An 18,568-nucleotide genomic window follows, 5' to 3' on the forward strand; every position below is an offset into this window, starting at 1 on the left:
CCTCGTGGAGAATGTGATTGTTTCCTGTGATCGGTAGAACTGTTTTGCTGAAGGGGCTTTGCAGCCAGCCATCCCATGACTTTGGTCATAAGACTCCTCAGGCACACAGGTACTAGTGTGTATTGCACACCACACATAATACAGGACTAGGGTCATGGGGGCATGTGATGCTCTCCTTCGGTAAGACATGTAAATTAGATGATTGACCTTAGTATGAGGAAATACTTCATGTAACTCTTAATAAATATGCCTTTGTATGGCTGTTCGGGGGTTCAGTCCATCAGAAGAGGCTGGGCCTTCCTGCTGCCACACAGGCCTTACGATTTCATCTTGGGAGTGCCTTCTTTCTTCAACCGACCCGTGCTACATGGTGCACCCCGACAGGTGTTAATGTGTCTTTTTATATCCTGCAAAGTGAACAAGGGTCTTGCACAAAGCAGACATTAGTTCCGGGGACCTGGCTTATCTGTAGAGCAATTACCTAGAAGGTCCCAGTAAGGGGATAGAAAGAAGCATGGTGCAGTGGTAGAGCACCTGCTTGGACTCCCCCAGCGAGGGCCTGGGGGTGTGGCTCAGCAGTAGAGTGCCTGCCAAGACTCCCCCCAGTGAGGGGCTGGGGTGTGGCTCAGCAGTAGAGTGCTTGTCTAGAATCCCTCAGTAAGGGCGGTGGAGCTCAGTTATAGAGCATTTGCCTAACATACTGAAAGCCCAGGGTTCCAGCCTCAGCCCTGCAAAAACAAAAGCAGAAACCAAATATCAATGTGTCCATGTGTCCTCAGCAAGGTGCTTTCTGTTCTGAAAGTTACCTTTCTGGGTTTTTAGGGTCCTAGAAAATGAGGAATGGGAGAGGAGGAACCCCCCACCCCTTACTGGCCTGCATCTGATAACTCAACAGGGACAACTCTGGCTTTTAGAGCATGTCCTGAGATTGGAAGGAGAAACCTGGGTTGCTTCCAGACTCCAGCCCCAGGTGTTTCTGATCTAAGTCCCTGTCCCGAGATAAGGACGCCCTCCAGAGGAGGTGATCTGCTGCCCAGCAATTCATAGATCAGCTCCTCACCTCAGTCTAGGCTTCCCGCACATCTCATAGACGTGCACCCCAGTGGGTTCCCCTCCTGGAAATCGGAATCTGTCCACCCCTCCCCAAGGAAGACCCCCCCTGACAGCGTGCGTGCCTGCAACAGCCCGCTCCACCCCAGCAAGCACCAGACCCAGGCGTCCTGCCCCTTGCTCTGACCCCAGGTGGCCCCCACCTCCGGCGACCCCTCACGCACTCACAGCCTCACCCCCACCCCCACCCGCGCACGCACACATGCTGATAACATCCCCGACCCCCGGCCGGAGCCACAGTGTCCCCGGACCAAGCCTGGCCGGTGGCTGCGTCTCGCTGTGTTCCCGAACAGACCCTTGGCCAGGGCCACCGCGTCCCCGCTCTGCTCGCGCTCCCTGAACGGTGACCACCTTCTTCCAGGCTAGTGGGGTATCCTGGTCCCACAGATCTTCCAAGGATGAAGACTAGCAGCGTGGACACTGGCCCAGCCCCGGGTTGCTAAGGGGCCCCGGCAGCCAGGCGCGGAGATGGGGGTGCCTGGTGAGTACTCACAGGCTAGGGACCTGTGACCTCTGGGGCTCCTGTTTGAGCAAGGATTTACATCTGAAGCTATTGGCCAGGAAGTGGCCGTGTTCAAGGACCTGCGACTCGCCAAGGATCAAAGAAGGGAGAGGGGGGTGGGGCAGCCTCCTCCACGTGCACGCAGGGGCTTGGGGAGCCCCCCTCCGTGAATGACAAAAAAGGAGGGAGATCAAGAACAGGGACCAAGTTTAGGATTGTAGGGAGTGGAGGCGCCGCTCTGTGGGTGAGAAGCTGCTGAAAGAATTACCTGCGTCCAGGAGTCCCCGCTTCTCAGGATCTGCCAGCCTCTGGCGCGCACTCCTAGTGAAGTTTGGCCGAGGAGTGGATGCCGGTCGCTTGGGGGTGGGGTGTGCAGCGCCGAGGCATAGAATGAAGGCCACTCAGGCACAGCCTAAGCAATTGCAAGGTCGGGGTCAGCAGAGACTGGAAGGGGCAGAGGAGCCTCGCTCAGCAAACCAGCCTCTGTAGTCCCACCGCCCCCTCCCCTCCCTGCCTGACACCCAGCCTGCCTTTCTTCCAGAACGTCCCACCCTGCTCCTTTTACTGTCTTTGCTTCTGCTTCCTCTGGGCCTCCTAGTCCTTGGTGCTCCCCCACGCCTCATCTGCGACAGTCGAGTTCTGGAGAGGTACATCTTGGAGGCCAAGGAGGCAGAAAATGTCACGGTAAGCTCCCCGGCCCCACAAAAGAAAGAAACTGGGTTCTAGGGGGATCTAGGAATTCCTAGCACAATCTTTAAGGTCAAGATGAGATGTTTAGTCCTAAGCTTCTTCCATTCCTCACCCACCCCCACCCCCCAAGAATGGAAAAGCTGGACAGGGATGTGGCTCAGTTTGGTAGAGTGCCTGCTCAGTGAGCAAAAAAGCCCTGGGTTCAGTTCCCCAGTACTGCATGAACCGTTTGTGCCGGCGCAAACCTACATTCCTAGTACCTGGGAGGGGGAGTCGAAGGATCAGAAATTCAAGGTGATCCTCTTCTACATAAGCTGAGGCCAGCCTCGAACTTGAAACTCTGACATGAAACTGTCTAAAATAAGAAAGGGATGGTAAAGCTGGTGGCCCCCAAACCATGCCCAGTGACGTTCAAAGACAGAGTATCTGGTGCCTTTTTGTGGAACGATACCCTTGGAGGCCTTGTTGACAAGGTGCTGTGTCTTTTATTAAGATGGGCTGTGCAGAAGGTCCCAGACTGACGGAGAATATTACAGTCCCAGATACCAAAGTCAACTTCTATGCTTGGAAAAGAATGGAAGTGAGTTCTAATTTTTCAGCCTTCCTAGAAGTGAGTGGGATTCATTCTTGATACTGTGGGAGAATGAACGAGAAGGACGGTGGCTGATGGGATATGCTAGCTCATTCATCTGTTCATTCATTCCACAAACCTCCCCTTCCACCTAGCCACTGGGGTGCCTGATGCCCAGGGAATATGACTCTGGCTGGTTCTAAGTCTTTTGCCTCCCCCAGGTGGAAGAACAGGCTGCAGAAGCTTGGCAAGGCCTGTCCCTGCTCTCAGAAGCCATCCTTCAGGGCCAGGCCCTGCTAGCCAATTCCTCCCAACCACCAGAGATGCTTCAGCTGCATATAGACAAAGCCGTCAGTGGTCTGCGAAGCCTCACTTCCCTGCTCCGGGTGCTGGGAGCCCAGGTGAGTGGGAAGGAGTGGGTGTGCCATTTCTACAGGATGGGCCAAGAATTGTTAAAGAATACTGAGGGCTGAGCCTGCAAGACAGCTCAGTGGGTAAAGGTGCCTGCTGCCAAGCCTGATGCCCCGAGTTCAAAACCCCTAGGAGCCACATGGTGAGATGAGAATTGGTTCCCTCAAGCTGGTCTCTCACCTCCACCCACATGCTCTGGTGCACCTGCATATATCAATGAACTCACGTAATAACAAATTTAAAACAAAGACTACTGAGAGCTCAGGCTGGGAGATGTGTGTGTGTGTGTGTGTGTGTGTGTGTGTGTGTGTGTGTGTGTGTGTGTGTGTGTGTGTGTGCGCTTGTGGCATGCTTGCTGCACAAATGTGAGGAACGGAGTTCCATCTCCAGCACTTCTGTTTGAAAACAAACCAAACAAAAGCAAGACAAACCAAAATCGAGGTGAGATGGAACATACATGTAGCCCCAGAGCTGGGAGACTGGAGCCTCGGGATTCCTGGGACTCACTGGCCAGCCAGATCAACTCAGTTGGTGAGCTCCAGGTTCAGTGAGAGATGCTATCTCAAAAATCAAGGTGCAAGGGCCAGAGAGATGGCTCGGTGATTAAGAGCACTTCCTGCCCTTGTAGACTCCACCTCCTAGCACCCACATCAGGGGTCTCTGAGCTGCCTTTAAGTCCAGCGCTAGGGGTCTAAGGGTGGATTCTGGACTCCCTGGGCACCTGCATGCATTCACACCCACAGATCCAAATAAAAATAATGTGGAGGGTGACTGAAGAAGACACACCTCTTGCCTCTACACACACACACACACACACACACACACACACACACACACACCCTGCACATAAATAATACTGAAGACTCTCTTTCTCCCCATTCCGTCCCTGGTTACATTCTCATCGGCCCTGGCTCGGCACTGCGGTGACATCCCATTTTCTCTTGTAGAAGGAATCAATATCACCTCCAGACGCCACCCCGCCCGCTCCACTCCGAACACTCACGGTGGATACTTTCTGCAAACTCTTCCGGGTCTACTCCAACTTCCTCCGGGGGAAACTGAAGCTGTACACGGGGGAGGCCTGCAGAAGAGAGGACAGGTGACCTGCCGCCGCCGCCGCCGGCCGTGGTCTGCCCACCAAGCCGCTCACATCACTGCCTGTGCCACACTGACCCTCCACCACTCCCAACCCTCATCAAAGGGCTTGTGACCTCCTCACCGGCTTGACAGACGGACACTCCAGCACCAGCAGTGATATCCTGGGGCCCAGAAGACCTCTCCAGAGCTCTGTTCTGAAGTCTAACCATGTCACTGGGCCAGCCTGAGGCCCCGGAGCAGGAGACACTCGGAGAACCATCTTGGATTTGTTTTGTTTTTTTTTGAGACAGGAAGGTCTCAGGTAGCCCAGGCTGGCCTGGAACTCGCTATGGAGCCAAGGATGACTTTGGACTCCTGATCTTGCTGCTTCCATTTCCGGAGTGCTGAGATTGCAGATGTGCAAGCAAGCGCGCGCGCGCACGCACACACACACACACACACACCCAGTTTAGGGGGTGCTGGAGATGGAAGCTGGGGCTTCGTGCATGCTAGGCAAGCACTCTACCAATTGAACTGTATTCTCAGCACCCAGAAACCAGCTTCTAACTCAGGGTCAGAGACAGCTAAATTCAATTAGTGTCCTGCCAGAACTGCGACTTCCCCCACAGGACAAGCTTTGGAGTTCAATCTTTGTGGCACCTGTGAAGAAGGGACTGGAGAATTTAGGGGGCAAGGCATGAATTCTCCAGATTTCGTGGGATTTTCCCCGACACCATGTCCCACTGGACAGTAGAGGGGGTGGAACCGTGAAGAAAGCATGGTAACTGACTCTTAGCTTTCATGGGAGGGAAGGGGTTTGAAGTTTTGTGTCCTTAAAATACCACTGGCAACAGCTGAAATCACCAACATGACTCCTGGCTTGTCAATCTTCGTGGGTGTCCCGTCCCCCCAATCCCCCCCCCCCCCCGCCACCATTTTCCCGGCTCTACCTCCGCCCAACCTGGTGGCAAAGCATCAGATCTGGGAAACCAGAGGTGGAGGGGGTTGGGCCCTACGTGCTGTCTCGCATGGCCTGCCTGACCTCTTGACCCCACTGGGCTTGAGGCCACAATGCCTGCCCACGCCGGTCAATAAGCAGGCTCCATTCAAGGCTGTCTTCGTGGGCAGCTGCCAACCCGCCAGAGTGAGTGCTAAGTGAGCTGGGGCTACCACTGAGGAAACAGGAGCCAGTACACACAGGGGCTCCCCTTTAGGGGTTGGTAGCAGCGGCCAACGCCGGTTAATGGACCAACATGTCCCAGCACTCATAACTTACCTCAGAATATAAACCCCCTGTGTCTTTCTTGGGGGTGGACACTCTGACAGTTTCCCCCTGTGACTTGGAGAGTCAATAGGTGGAGGGATGATGGGTACCATGGCCGGGAACAAGGGTGACTCCAGATTCTTCCTAAGACTCCTTTCCCAAAGGAAGTACTTCAGGTGGGCAAGCATGCTCAGGACCCACACAACCAGTCAAAGATGACACATCTTTGACCCCAACCCTGCCTGTTAGCCTATGTGGCTGTCATTCATTCTGTTTCCAAGTCAAGACCTTTAGAATCCAGCCTGAAAGCTCAATATTCAAAAGGGAGTATTTTTGCAGTCAGCTGCAGGAAAAATTACGCGCACATTGAAGGAGTTGAGGGCTGGAGAGAACTTACTAGGGGTGTGTGTGTGTGTGTGTGTGTGTGTGTGTGTGTGTGTGTGTGTGTGTGTGTGTGTGTGTGTGTGTGTGTGTGTGTGTGTGTGTGTGTGTGTGTGTGTGTGTGTTCCAGTGTTCTTGTGTCTGTAATGAAGGTGGGAGGAGTCTGCAAAAGGAAAGAATTTTGAGGGAGGCGAACTTAGCTCCTGGACTACAGTGCCCTCTGCAGGCGCAGTTGAGAACTGTTAGGGAGCCTTCCTGTTTCCGCACCAGATATCCCACTGTGCTATGAACCCCAAGAGTGTAGGCTGTTGGGAATTGGAATTCATAGACTACGGGGGCGGGGTGTGTTTTTGTTTGTTTGTTTGGTTTTTGAGACCAAACAGGGGCTAAATTGCCCAAGCAGTCCTGGAACTTAGACTTTTCCTGCCTCAGTTTCCCAAGTGCTGGGAGTGCAGGCCTGGACTACTTACTTCTGGCTTAATTTTGTTATTTTTTTTCTTTAAAAGGTTCATTTATTCATTTATGTGTGTGTGTGTGTGTGTGTGTGTGTGTGTGTGTGTGTGTGTGTAGGCCAAAAGAGGGTATCAGATCCTTTAGAACTAGACTTAGGGCAGTTGTGAGCTACCCAGTGTAGGTCCTGGGAACTGAACTCTGGTCCTCTGTAAGGCAGCCAGCACTTTTAACCACTGTGTTGACTGTCTGGCTGTATTAGTCTTGTTTTTTGTTTGTTGTTTTGTTTTTCTTCTAAGACAGGGTCTCACTATGTATCCCCTGGCCGTCCTGGAACTCACTCTGTAACCAGGCTGGCCTCGAACTCACAGAGCTCTGCCTGCCTCTGCCTGGTGAGTGCTGGGGTTAAAGGCGTGTGCCACCATGCCCAACTTTAGTCTTGTTTTTTTCTTAACTTCCTTTTTATTTATTCTTTGTGTCTTTTACATCATGCCTCCTGACTCCACCCATCTCCCTCCTCCCGCTCCAGAATAAAACAAAATAAAACATGAGAAAAAAGGGGAGGGGAGAGGGAGGAAGGGGAAAATCTCGCCATGGAAGCTGCAATGTGACACAGTGAGTCACGCAGTAAACCCCTTCATCGATACGTTTTTAAATGCAGGCGTTCATCGCAAAGAATCACTGGTCTGGTTTGAGACCCCTGGTCTTTGCTACACCATTGACGCTGGGCCCTCACTGGGACTCTTCCTGGACATTCTGTTGGTGTCCTGTGTCATGAAGATCCTGCAGCCCTGGGCCCACAGGACTGATCCGCCTCCCACCCACCTACCTCCCACCCCCGTGCTCCAGCAGATCACAGATGGGGTGGTGTTGGGGTGTGCCAACACATAACCCTGGTTCTGGGCCTGGGTAGTTGCAGGGTTGGTCAGCCCACCAGCTCTCCTCTGTCTTCACCACCAGGGTGAGCTCTCCTGCATTGCCCTGGCTAGTTTATCCATTGCAATGACGAGCAAGGGGTGGGGCCAGTTCTCCCACTTTCACAGCCTCAGGGTTGGCTCTCCCACACCTATCCCTTCAGGGCCAGCTCTTCCGCCTGCCTCAGGTGTTGATGGGGGAGGGGGAATCTCTTCCCTTCCCATGCCATCGCATGGCAGATGAGTCATGAGGACAGCTTTTCCATCCTCACAACACTGGGGCTGGCTCACCCACACCTCCGCTAGCTAACAGGGCCAGCTCTGCTGTGCTGCCCAGCTGAGGTGAGGTGAAGGGTCCACTGTCCCAAGTGTTGCAGCTGGTAAGAGGGAGGGTCAGCTCCCTCACCGGCCACAGGTGAAAAGGGTCAAGGGAGGGGGAGGGTATCTTTCCCTCGCCCTCACCACCCTGTGGCAGATAAGGGGGGAATGGCCAGCTACTCCACTCCCACAGCCGCAGGGCTATCTCACCCACGCCTCTGCCAACAGGGTCTACTGTGCTGCCTAGGCCAGGAGGAGGGCCTGATTTGCTGAGTGCTGCAGCTGGTAAGGAGGAGGGTCTGTCACAGGCAGTAAGAGGTGAGGAGTAAGGGGGGCATCTCTCCCACACCCGCACAGCCACATGACAGATGAGTAGTTGGGATAGTGCCCTCATGCTCACAACCTCGAGGCTGGCTCACCCACACCTCCGCCAACAGGGTGGGCTCTGTTGTACCGCCCAGGTGAGGTGCAGGGCCTGCTCTCCCGAGGGTTGCAGCTGGTGGGGGTCAGGGTCAGCTTTCCCACCCTTATGACCTCAGGTAGTCTTGCTTTTAAGGTCAAGGAGAAGCACTAATGAACAGTTGGCACCTGACCCTGAGTTTGACACGTGTCTTGTCCACCTTCTGTCACTGATGTAACCAAACACCTGGCAAAGTCAACTCAGAGGAGAAGGGGTTTGTTTCCACGTGCACTTCCAGGGGGCGATCCATCATGGTGAGAAGGCATGGCAGCGGGAACACGGGGCGGCTGGTCACATGGCATCCCCAGTCAGGCAGCAGAGATGGGTGTTGCTGCTTAGCTGGTTCTCTCCCCTGGACTCCAGCCCAGGGAATGAGGGGCACATTCACCTTAACAAACCTGACCTTGGCAATCCCTCCCTCGCAGATGTGCCCACAGGCCGGCCTCTCCCCTGGTTCTAGACGCTATTAAATTGATAATGACACCACGGCCTCTTAACCTGGTTGGTTTTTAAGGCTCAGGTGTCTAAACCATGACGTAATGGCTCTCTTTGCTCCCTGTGCCTCTGGCCCTATTCTTCAGCCTCTCTTCAGACATGTCATTACTTCACATGTTTAAAACAGGAGTCATTGTGGGTGATGTAAGCCTGTAATTCCAGCACTCAGGTGTCTGAGGCAGAGGACCAGGAATTCCAGCCCAGCCTGGGTTATGTAGCAAGAGCCATCCTGTTTTTATTTTTAGTAGTAATTGAACATTGTTATGGCCAATATTTTGTTGTTGTTTTCGAGACAGAGTTTCTCTGTGTATCCTTAATTTACTCTGTAGACCAGGCTGGCCTCGAACTCATAGAGATCCTCCTGCCTCTGTCTCCCCAGTGCTGGGATTAAAGGTGTGCGCCCCCACCGCCCGGCTTGAGTGTCACCTTCTGATGGCCGCCCACAGAAAGGGACATGGAAGAAGAAACTGCCTTTTGCTTGCCCTCACTGTCACTGACAAGTCACTGTTGCTGTGACGCTCTCTACCAGTGTTAGAACCGACGGCTTTGGGATTCCAATGTGGACCGAAGACCAGGCCTTCAGTGCCAGATTAGGACCACTGAGACAGCCATCCTTGTGGACTTAATGACAACTAGGTCTCCTTAGTGTGAGCCTGCAGGAGAGTTAGGCAGAAAAGACCAATTATTAGGTACCGATTTATTGACTGATTTGCCTTGTGTGACGTGGCTACCCGGAACAGAATGACCGGGAGAATCAGCTAATACAATGGGGTCGCTGCCCTTCGCAACCTGCTGACTGCACGGGTGCGTCTGTGAAACCTTACTTGCCCACCCCACCTTGTGGTTTCAGAGTTTGAAGTGAGACTGTAAACTGGGCCCGCTGTCAGAGTCCTTCAGGAGCTCTCCTGGCTTTGGTCCACTGTGACGTCTCCTCTCCTCCACTCTCCCTAGTGTCAGAGTGCTTACTCTAGAAAGATTACCACAACAAGACATCCAGTGCTGGGCTACCTGGACCTCCTCCTGTAAGCCAGTCAACAAATGCCCCTTACATATATGGGGTCAGTGCCCTTCGCAACCTGCTGACTGCAGAAGGAGAGAACCAGCTCCTGAAAGCTGTCTTCCGAACTCCACAGACGCCATGGCATTCATCTGTGTGTGTGCATGGATGTGTGTACTGACACACGTAAGTAAATGTCATCTTCAAACATCATGTATGCACACTCAAAACTTTGTCACCATGTTTCTGCCCACACAGATTATTGTCACCGTGATTACAACTGTCCATCAACATCTTGTCTGACTATGACAATTGTTTACATGTTAGTCAGTATGACACATACAGATTTTCTTCTTTCTTTTTGGTTTTTTGACACAGGAGTTCTCTGTATAACAACCCTGGCTGTCCTGGAACTCTCTCTGTAGCCTAGGCTGGCCTTGAACTCACAGAGATGCGCCTGCCTTTGCCTCCCAAGTGCTGGGATGAAAGGTGTGTGCCACTGCTGCCTGACAACAAAATAATAAAGTAAATTTAAAAAGTGGTGTGTGTGTGTGTGTGTGTGTGTGTGCACGCGCGCGCTGACATTGAACCTCTGGTCCTCACCCACACCAGCTATATACTCTCTACTACTAAACTACCCACCCAAACTTCCTTTTTCTTTTGTGACAGGGTCTCACTAAACTGCCCAGGATGCCTTTGACCTTGTAATCCTCTTACCTCTGTCTGCCGAGTAGCTGGGACCACAGCACTTGAGAGGCTGAGGCCAGAGAATTGCCACTAGTTTGAGGGTGGCTCAGAGCTAGACAATGAGTTCCACTCTGGGCTTGCAGAGTGAGACCCTGTCTGAAAAAAACCCCGAAGGTTGGGGATGCAGCTCATTGGTGGGGAGATTGCCTAGTATGCGTGATACCTGGGGTTTGATTCCCAGCACCACATAAACTGGCATGGTGGTACTCCAGCCTCAACTTCAGAATGAATTCGAGGCCAACACCGGCTGTAAGACTCTGTCTTAGAAAAACAAAATTGGGGTTGACAAGATGGCTCAACTTGCTGCCAAGCCTAACAATTAGAGTTTGATTCTCAGAACCCACACAGTGAAAAGACAGAACCAATGTCTGCAAGTTGTACACACACACACACACACACACACACACACACACACACACACATACACACACCCCTTTCAAATGTTTCCTGGCAACTCGCATTTCTTCCTCTATGAGTATGTCCTTCAATTCTCTGTCCCCGATTATCGCCAGCCATTCACGTACGTGGCCATCAACAGCCTCTGCCACCATCCCCAGGTGTAGAATGTTAGGTTTGAATAATTTTTCCATCGGAATTCTTCAGCTAGTGTTCTGCTGCATTTAGAATCTATGGTTGTTACCAAGGAGACCGAGGCCATGAGGATTCCTGGTCCTTAGTATGTGACCTGTTCCTTACTATCTAAAAGAGTTCCCGATTTTCCTTTCAGCCCTGATAGTCTGAAATTTCACAAAGTAGTTTCTGTGGGTCTCTGAATCCACCGTACTAGGTACCTTTTAGTCTAGAGACTTGAGTGCTTCAGTTCTGGGATTGTTTTTCTGTGCTTTCTTAGCTGGCCTACCACAGTTATAATCCCAGAATTCGGAGGCAGGAGGATCAGGAGTTCAAGGCTAGCCTTGCCTACATCATGAATCTGAGGCCAGCCTGGGCTCTGTGAGACTCTCTCTCTCTCTCTCTCTCTCTCTCTCTCTCTCTCTCTCCCTCTCTCCCTCTCTCTCTCTCTCTCTCTCTCTCTCTCTCTCCCCCTCCCTCCCTCTCTCTCTCCCCCTCCCTCCCTCCCCTTTGTTATTTCTTTTTGAACTTCTTTTGTTTGATGGTAGACATCCTGGGCTGGTTCTGGTCCCCCCTTTTCTTGTTTCCCTCTATTTCTGGCTATAGAAATCTTCTATTGGGTTTCTAACTTTAACTCTGATAACTTTAAATTCCCAGGGACTTCTTGAATTCTGTGATTTTTTTTTTTAATGGCCTCCTCAGAAGGGAGGAGGGCCGGGCGTTTATATAGTGGCCTGGGACCCTGACTATAATCTTCCTCTCTACCTGAGGGCCACCTCCGAGGTCCCCCATGGCTCCTCCAGTTTGGATTCTGATGATGCTGGTGGAGGCTGCCTGGGGCCAGGACCAAGTAACTGCCTCTGAATGGTAAGCTGGACTGGGAACTGCGTGACCATGGGGCAGGGGTTTTCTGGGTTGCATCTGGGGATCCCAGTAGGAACAGGAAGGCTAATAACAAAGAGGCCTAGCTGAGCACGGTAGTATAAGTCTACCATCCCAGCAGAGGTAGGCAGATCAGGAGTTCAAGGCCAGACTCAGCTACATGAAGCCCTGTCTCAAAATAACACACTAAAAAAGGAAAGGGCTGAGGATGTAGCTCAGTTGGTAGAGGGCTTGCTCAACAAACACAAGGCCCTAGGTTCAAGCCCCAGCACCATGGGAACTTGGTGTGGTGACTCAGGATGTAATACTAGCACTTGGAAGGAGGAGACAGGAAGATCGAAGATCGGGAGTTCAAGGTCACACTTAATTATAAATCAAGTTCTAGGCAAGCCTGGGCTACATGGGACCCTGCCTCAAAAATTAAAAGGCAAAAGGCTGGGGTGAAAGGTCAGGGCAGTGGGATTGGGGAGAAGACAGCCTACTGACCAGGATGGGGAGAGCTTCATATCTCTACCACCTGAAATTGAGGTGACAATCCAGGCCGAGAGGGAAAGACAAAGATTTACACTCTCCAAAACCCCAGGGTGGGCAGAGCCGATAGGCCAGAGTTCAAGTACAAGGCAGCAAGAAAATTAAAGGTAGCTTAGGTTCCTTGAACTTGGGTGCAGGGCTATGGACAAGGAGCAGTTGAATGATGGGGAATTATGACCCAAGGAAAAGCTGTGTGTGGTGGTTAACTCCTGTAATTTCAGTACTCAGGAGGTAGAGGCAGGAGAATCATGACCTGAAGGCCATCCTCATCCTCAGTTCCACTGGGAGTTTGAGGCTAGCCTGGGTTACATGAGATTCTGTGTTGAAGAAAGAAAGGAAGGAAGGAAGGAAGGAAGGAAGGGAGGGAGGGAGGGAGGGAGGGAGGGAGGGAGGGAGGGAGAGAAAGAGGGAAGAAAAAAGAAAGGAAGGAAGAAAGGAAGGAAGGAAGGAAGGAAGGAAAGAAGGAAAAAAGGAAGAAAGGAAGGAAGGAAAGAAAGAAGGAAGGAAGAAACATCAAAATATAATCATAGTAAAAAAAATCAGTCTTATGATAATTTTAATAATGACAAAGGTAACATGTTTTGCTTTCTCCAAACCAATCCCAAGGAGACAGAACTCTCTGGACCCAAAACTGATGATGTACACTTCGAGGGAGAGTTGTGAGTTGGAACCAGGGCTGCGCATGCCTCCTCCCCACCCCCTCATGATCCATGTTCTAATTGTGAACTCCAGTCCCTAGCACAGGGATGATTGTCAGAACACCACACAGGATAATCGTGCTAAGGGCAACTCCTGAACAGCTAAGGGCCGACAGAAGAGTGGGGAAACACTGTCAGGTTCCACCTGAGAGATTCCCGTTCAGATTCAATATGATGAGTCCTAGACAGGGTGGCACAGGCCTGTCGTCCCAGCCCTAGGGAGGCCAAAGCAGGAGGATCCTAAGTTCAAACCCAGCCTGGGCTGCACAGTAACAAGACCTGGTCTCAAAATAACAAAATAATTGGCTAGGTATTATAATACACACCTGTAATCCCAGCTCTCAAGAAGCTGAGGCAGGAGGGCCTGGAGTTCAAAGCCACCTTGGGCTACACGGGAACATGAGACCTATGTTAAGGGGGAGGGGAGGCTGGGAGACAACTCAGCAGGCAAAGTGCTTGCTGCAAAAGCATCCGGACCTGAGTTTGATCCCCAGGATCTATGTGAAAAACTGGGTTGGGCTGGGCAATGGCGGCACATGCCTTTAATCCCAGCACTCAGGAGGCAGAGCCAGGTGGATCTCTGTGAGTTCGAGGCCAGCCTGGTCTACAGAGTGAGATCCAGAACAGGCACCAAAACTACACAGAGAAACCCTGTCTCAAAACAAACAAACAGACAAACAACTGGTTGGGAGCACACTCTCTAGTCCCAGCATAAGAGAGACAGAGACAGGAGGCTCTCTAGGGTTCCCTGGCCAGTCAGAGTAGTTGAACTGGTGAGCTCTGGGTCACAAGAGGCCCTGTCTCAAAACATAAAGTGGAGAGGTATCAAAGAGGACACCTGATGCTAACCTCTAGTCTCTACATGCATACACAACATTCACGTGGACTCAAGCACACACATGCACACCAAGATAATAATAATAGTCACAATAAAACACAAGGCCTGTCTGACTAAATCCAATCCAGACTCTAGTTTGCTCTCCCGGACTCCATCATCGACTCACTCTCCTCCTTAGCTCTACATTTCTCCCCAGGAATTCTGTCTCCTCCATCTCTGCTCCGGATCTGAACTCTTAGCAGTGGCCTTCTCTAAGCTTAGTGACCCTGCTGACCCCATCTCTCGGTGGGGCTCTGTGACCTGACCCCGCCCCCTCTGCCCTTTCTGAGGCCTCACTGAGGTGCTTTTCTTCCCAGCCATTTTCTCGAAGTGTGACTTTGAAGATAATTCCAGACCTCTCTGTGACTGGTCTCAAGTGTCTGCAGATGATGGGGACTGGGTTCGAACTACTGGGCCCTCCCGCACAGGCACTTCTGGCCCCCCCGGGGGCTACCCCAATGGAGGTAATGCGTCTGGGGGAAGCCTAAAGTTTGGAGGAGGACAGTGGAGAAGGGATAAAGTTGGGAGGGGACTGCTGAGAAGCTGAGCCAAGCAGGGGGTGGAGGGGTCAGCCCCAGGGGACAGCAAAGTCTCAGCCTCCCCCGGTCTATCTCCCCGCAGAGGGCTACTACCTGCACATGGATGCCAACAACTTCCCTCGGGGCGGAGTGGCCCGTTTGCGTAGCCCTGACATATGGGAGCAGGGTCCACTCTGCATCCGGTTCGCCTTCCACATGTTTGGGCTGTCATGGGGTGCCCAGCTCAGACTGCTGCTGCTCAGGGGCCGGAAGCACCCCCGGCCCAACGTGCTCTGGAAATACTTGAATACCCAGAGTCCCTCTTGGATGCCCACCGCTGTCACTGTACCAGCAGACCGTGATATACCAAGCTGGGTGAGGCTGAGAGCAGATCTGGTAGGGAGGGGGTCCTGGGAAAGGGGCTTAGGAAGGTAGGCTGTGGCAAAGGGTGGGGGGAGGGGGGACCCGGAGGGTAATGATGGAGTCTTGCAGCAAGCCTGAGTTCAGGTGACCTGAGTTCAATCTCCAGGTCCCATATGGTAGAAAGCTAGAGCCAACTCCCCAAACATCCTCTGACTCTCACATTTCCACCATGTGCTATATATGAGTGAATTTTTTAAAAAGAGACCTGGATCCCCAGCCATCTGAATTCAGGGTGGAAACCAGGAGCCGCAGAGAAGGGAAGCCAATCAGGTGACTCAGAGGGTCAGGGTCTCTTTGTTCCTGATTCCACAGCTGATGTTTGAGGGCATGAGGGGAAACACTGCCTACCTGGACATCTCTCTGGATGGCCTCTCAATCCGGCGGGGTACCTGCAACCGGAGTGAGTTCCTCTCCCTCTCCTGACCCCTGTCAAACTCTCTGAAGTATGGGTGAGACAGCTCAGCAACCAGGGACCTGAGTTCTCATGAGTTGAGGTTCCTGGTTTCCTGTAGCTCCTAAAGCAGTCACTCTGTTAGAGGTCTCCCTTCAACATGGAGTGGTAGAGGATATCTGGTCTAGAGTGACTGACCAGGACCCATGGCCACAGGCTGGGCCTATCTTAGCTCTGGACACTCTATGTGTCGAGGAACCCTTGGTGGGATGGGAGATGTGTCTCAGTTGGAAGAGCATGTGCCTAGCACGCCTTGAGTTCCACCCCCAGCACTGCATACATCATCTGTAGTGACATACACCTTTAATCCCAGCATTCTGGAGGTAGAGGCAGGAGGATCCCAAGTTCGAGGTTATCCTGGGCTACACAGCAAATATGAGGCCAGCCTGGGCTGCATGCCATGCTGTCTCTAAAACAAGTCTTGGGTCCCACGATAATCTGAATGTAAAGGCACCGTAGATGTTAAACTACTTATAACTCTGATACATGCAGAACGGTTCTTTCAGGCTGACTAGAAAGGAAAGGAAAAATCCAGAAGCTATGAAGGGAACTTCTCACTGAATGTGGGACCTGGGCTAGATGCTCCACAAACATAATTTAATTTACAACTTTATCACAGAGATTATTCCCAGCTTAAAGATAGAAGCCTGAGACTGGGCAGGTTATGTAATCTGTACCAAGAGCAGAATTCACAAGCCCTCAAAGCTTACTAACGCTCACTACAGCCTTGAGAGTGACCCCAGAGTTCTGACCCCAAGCCGAGGTATTTTTTTCTAAGCTTCCTCCTGTGGCAGAAAGCTCATACCCTTCCTTTTGATATTGGGGTTTAAGCAGGGCTTTGTATATGTTGGACAAATACTCTACCACTGACCCATGCCCCCAGCTTCTCACCGGAGAATTCTGGACAAGGGCCCTACCACTGAACTGTAGCCCCAGTCCCTCACTGGCAGGTTTTAGGAAAATGATTTACTGCTGAGCCCTATCCTAAGCCCCATAGTTGAGGACTTAGGTATGTGGTCTATGGCGACACTGCACTCTGAACATTCTCTCTCTCTCTCTCTCTCTCTCTCTCTCTCTCTCTCTCTCTCTCTCACACACACACACACACACACACACACACACAAATGGGCTTCTTTTAAAACATATATAATAACTTTTTATTTCATGTTCATTGGTGTTCTACCCAAAAGTATGTCTATGTGAGAGTGTCAGAAGCCCTGGAACTGGAATTACAGACAGGTGTGAGCTGCCACGTGGCTGCTGGGAACTGAACCTGGGTCCTCTGGAAGAGCAGCCAGTGCTCTCAACCACTGAGCCGCCTCTCCAGCCTCCACTCTTAGCCTTTAGATGGGGGAATTCTAGACAGGTGTTCTACTGCTAAGACCCACTTTCTCACTGGGGGACTCTAGGCAGGTGCTCTACCACTGAGCCACACCCCAGCCCCTCACTGGGGGATTCTAGGCAGGGGCTCTACCACTGAGCCACACCCCAACCCCTCACTGGGGGATTCTAGGCAGGGGCTCTACCACTGAGCCACACCCCAACCCCTCACTGGGGGATTCTAGGCAGGGGCTCTACCACTGAGCCACACCCCAGCCCCTCACTGGGGGATTCTAGGCAGGGGCTCTACCACTGAGCCACACCCCAGCCCCTCACTGGGGGGTTCTAGGCAGGTGCTCTACCACTGAGCCACACCCCAGCCCCTCACTGGGGGATTCTAGGCAGGTGCTCTACCACTAAGCCACACCCCAGCCCCTCACTGGGGGATTCTAGGCAGTGATCTACCACTGAGCCACACCCCAGCCCCTCACTGGGGGATTCTAGGCAGGTGCTCTCCCACTGAGACACACCCCAGCCCCTCACTGGGGGATTCTAGGCAGGGGCTCTCCCACTGAACGACTCCTCCAGCTCCTTCTCTTCTTTTCTCCCCTCTCAGTCTGCATGTCCCAGGTGTGCACCTTTGATACTCTAAATGATCTCTGCGGATGGAGCTGGGTCCCAACTGCCACTGGGGCTAAGTGGACCCAGAAGAAAGGATCATCAGGGGAGTTTGGTGTGGGGCCTGATGATGACTTCTCTAGCCCTGGCAGTGAGTATTGAAGATATCCTTGGGATCTCTGGGCTCTTGTGAGCTCTATGTCCCCACAATAGCATCACTAGATTAGGCCAGGTAAAGCCCAGCACCCTCAAGGTTCTTTCAGCTTAGGGATCATGGCAAGAAGCAAGATTTCAAGCCGGAGAGATGGTTCAGTGGTTAAGAGCACTGGCTACTCTTGTAGAGGACCCACATGGCAGCTTACAACTGTCTACAACTCCAATTCCAGGGTATCCCACACCCTCACACAGACATACATGCAGGCAAAACATCAATGCACATAAAAATAAATAAATCGTTTAAACAAGCATTATTTTAAAAACAGCATGATTTCACGTATTCTCCAGCCCCCCCCCCCACTGCCTGTGTAGCCAGCTCATTCCCTCCTTCCTTGACATCTTCCATCCTTCATTCATCCAGTTATTCATCTGGTATCTACTGAGTAGCTCCCCTCTACACTGTCCCAGTAACTTGAGAATCAGTGTGTAAAACCAGCAAGGAGCCAGGGATGATGGTGCATGCCTGTAACCTCAGCCCTTGGAGGCTGAGGCAAGAGGATGTGATGTTCAAGAACTGCCTAGTATACGCAATGGGTTCAAGGGCAACCTGGGCTAGACCCTGTTTCAGAAACAAACAAAAACGTAAGGGCTGCGGATGGAGGGCAGTGGTCATGTACTTGCCTAGCATGCCCAAGGCCCTGGATTCCATTCTCAGCACCAGGGAAGGAAGGGAGAGGTAGGGAAGGAGAGAGGGAGGCTTGGTGACACACACCTGTAGCCCAAGTACCTGGGAGACCAAGGCAGGAAGACTGAGTTCAGGGCAGCCTGGCCTAGTTGGCATGACTGGCTTAACCGCAGTGGAATTTCCTGCTAAGCAGCCGCTGTCTGAAACAGCAAGGGCTGATGGGGACTCCTAAGGAAGATTTGCAGTCTTTAAGCCGAAATGTTCCTTCCATCCACAGTGATCCCTTTCCCCTCCCCGCTTCCTGTACTCTGCCTGGGCTTTCTCTTCCTGTTTCTGCCCTCTATGCCTTCCTTTACGCTCCTACATGGGGCCCCTCTCCTCTTTATCTCCACCTGGTCCCTGTATCCGCCAAGTTTTGTTCTTTTTTTCTTTTTTTCATTTTGGTTTTTCGA

The 18,568-nt window shown here is 52.1% G+C and overlaps 2 protein-coding genes across 3 annotated transcripts in view; both read left to right on the top strand.

The window, feature by feature from the left end:
• The first annotated feature begins 1,513 nt into the window (after positions 1–1,513).
• Epo (erythropoietin) lies at positions 1,514–4,462 on the top strand. 2 transcript variants are annotated; one of them, XM_036172450.1, is made up of 5 exons: positions 1,514–1,591; positions 2,154–2,296; positions 2,796–2,882; positions 3,095–3,274; positions 4,232–4,462. In XM_036172450.1, the coding sequence occupies exons 1-5, from the start codon at positions 1,579–1,581 to the stop codon at positions 4,385–4,387; spliced, it is 579 nt and encodes a 192-aa protein (XP_036028343.1). In that variant the 5' UTR covers positions 1,514–1,578; the 3' UTR covers positions 4,388–4,462. The 2 variants fall into 2 exon arrangements, with proteins under 2 accessions (XP_036028343.1, XP_036028344.1); XM_036172451.1 differs by having other exon boundaries at positions 4,235–4,462.
• A 7,285-nt stretch (positions 4,463–11,747) lies between these two features.
• Zan (zonadhesin) overlaps positions 11,748–18,568 on the top strand; it is a 113,261-nt gene continuing 106,440 nt past the window's right edge. The window contains 6 exon segments of the mRNA XM_036172373.1: positions 11,748–11,824; positions 12,977–13,029; positions 14,263–14,409; positions 14,567–14,838; positions 15,199–15,286; positions 17,274–17,426. Of these exon segments, the coding sequence (XP_036028266.1) occupies positions 11,748–11,824; positions 12,977–13,029; positions 14,263–14,409; positions 14,567–14,838; positions 15,199–15,286; positions 17,274–17,426 (790 nt within the window).

This window comes from Onychomys torridus, chromosome 22, assembly GCF_903995425.1.
Source record: "Onychomys torridus chromosome 22, mOncTor1.1, whole genome shotgun sequence".
NCBI lineage: Eukaryota > Metazoa > Chordata > Mammalia > Rodentia > Cricetidae > Onychomys > Onychomys torridus.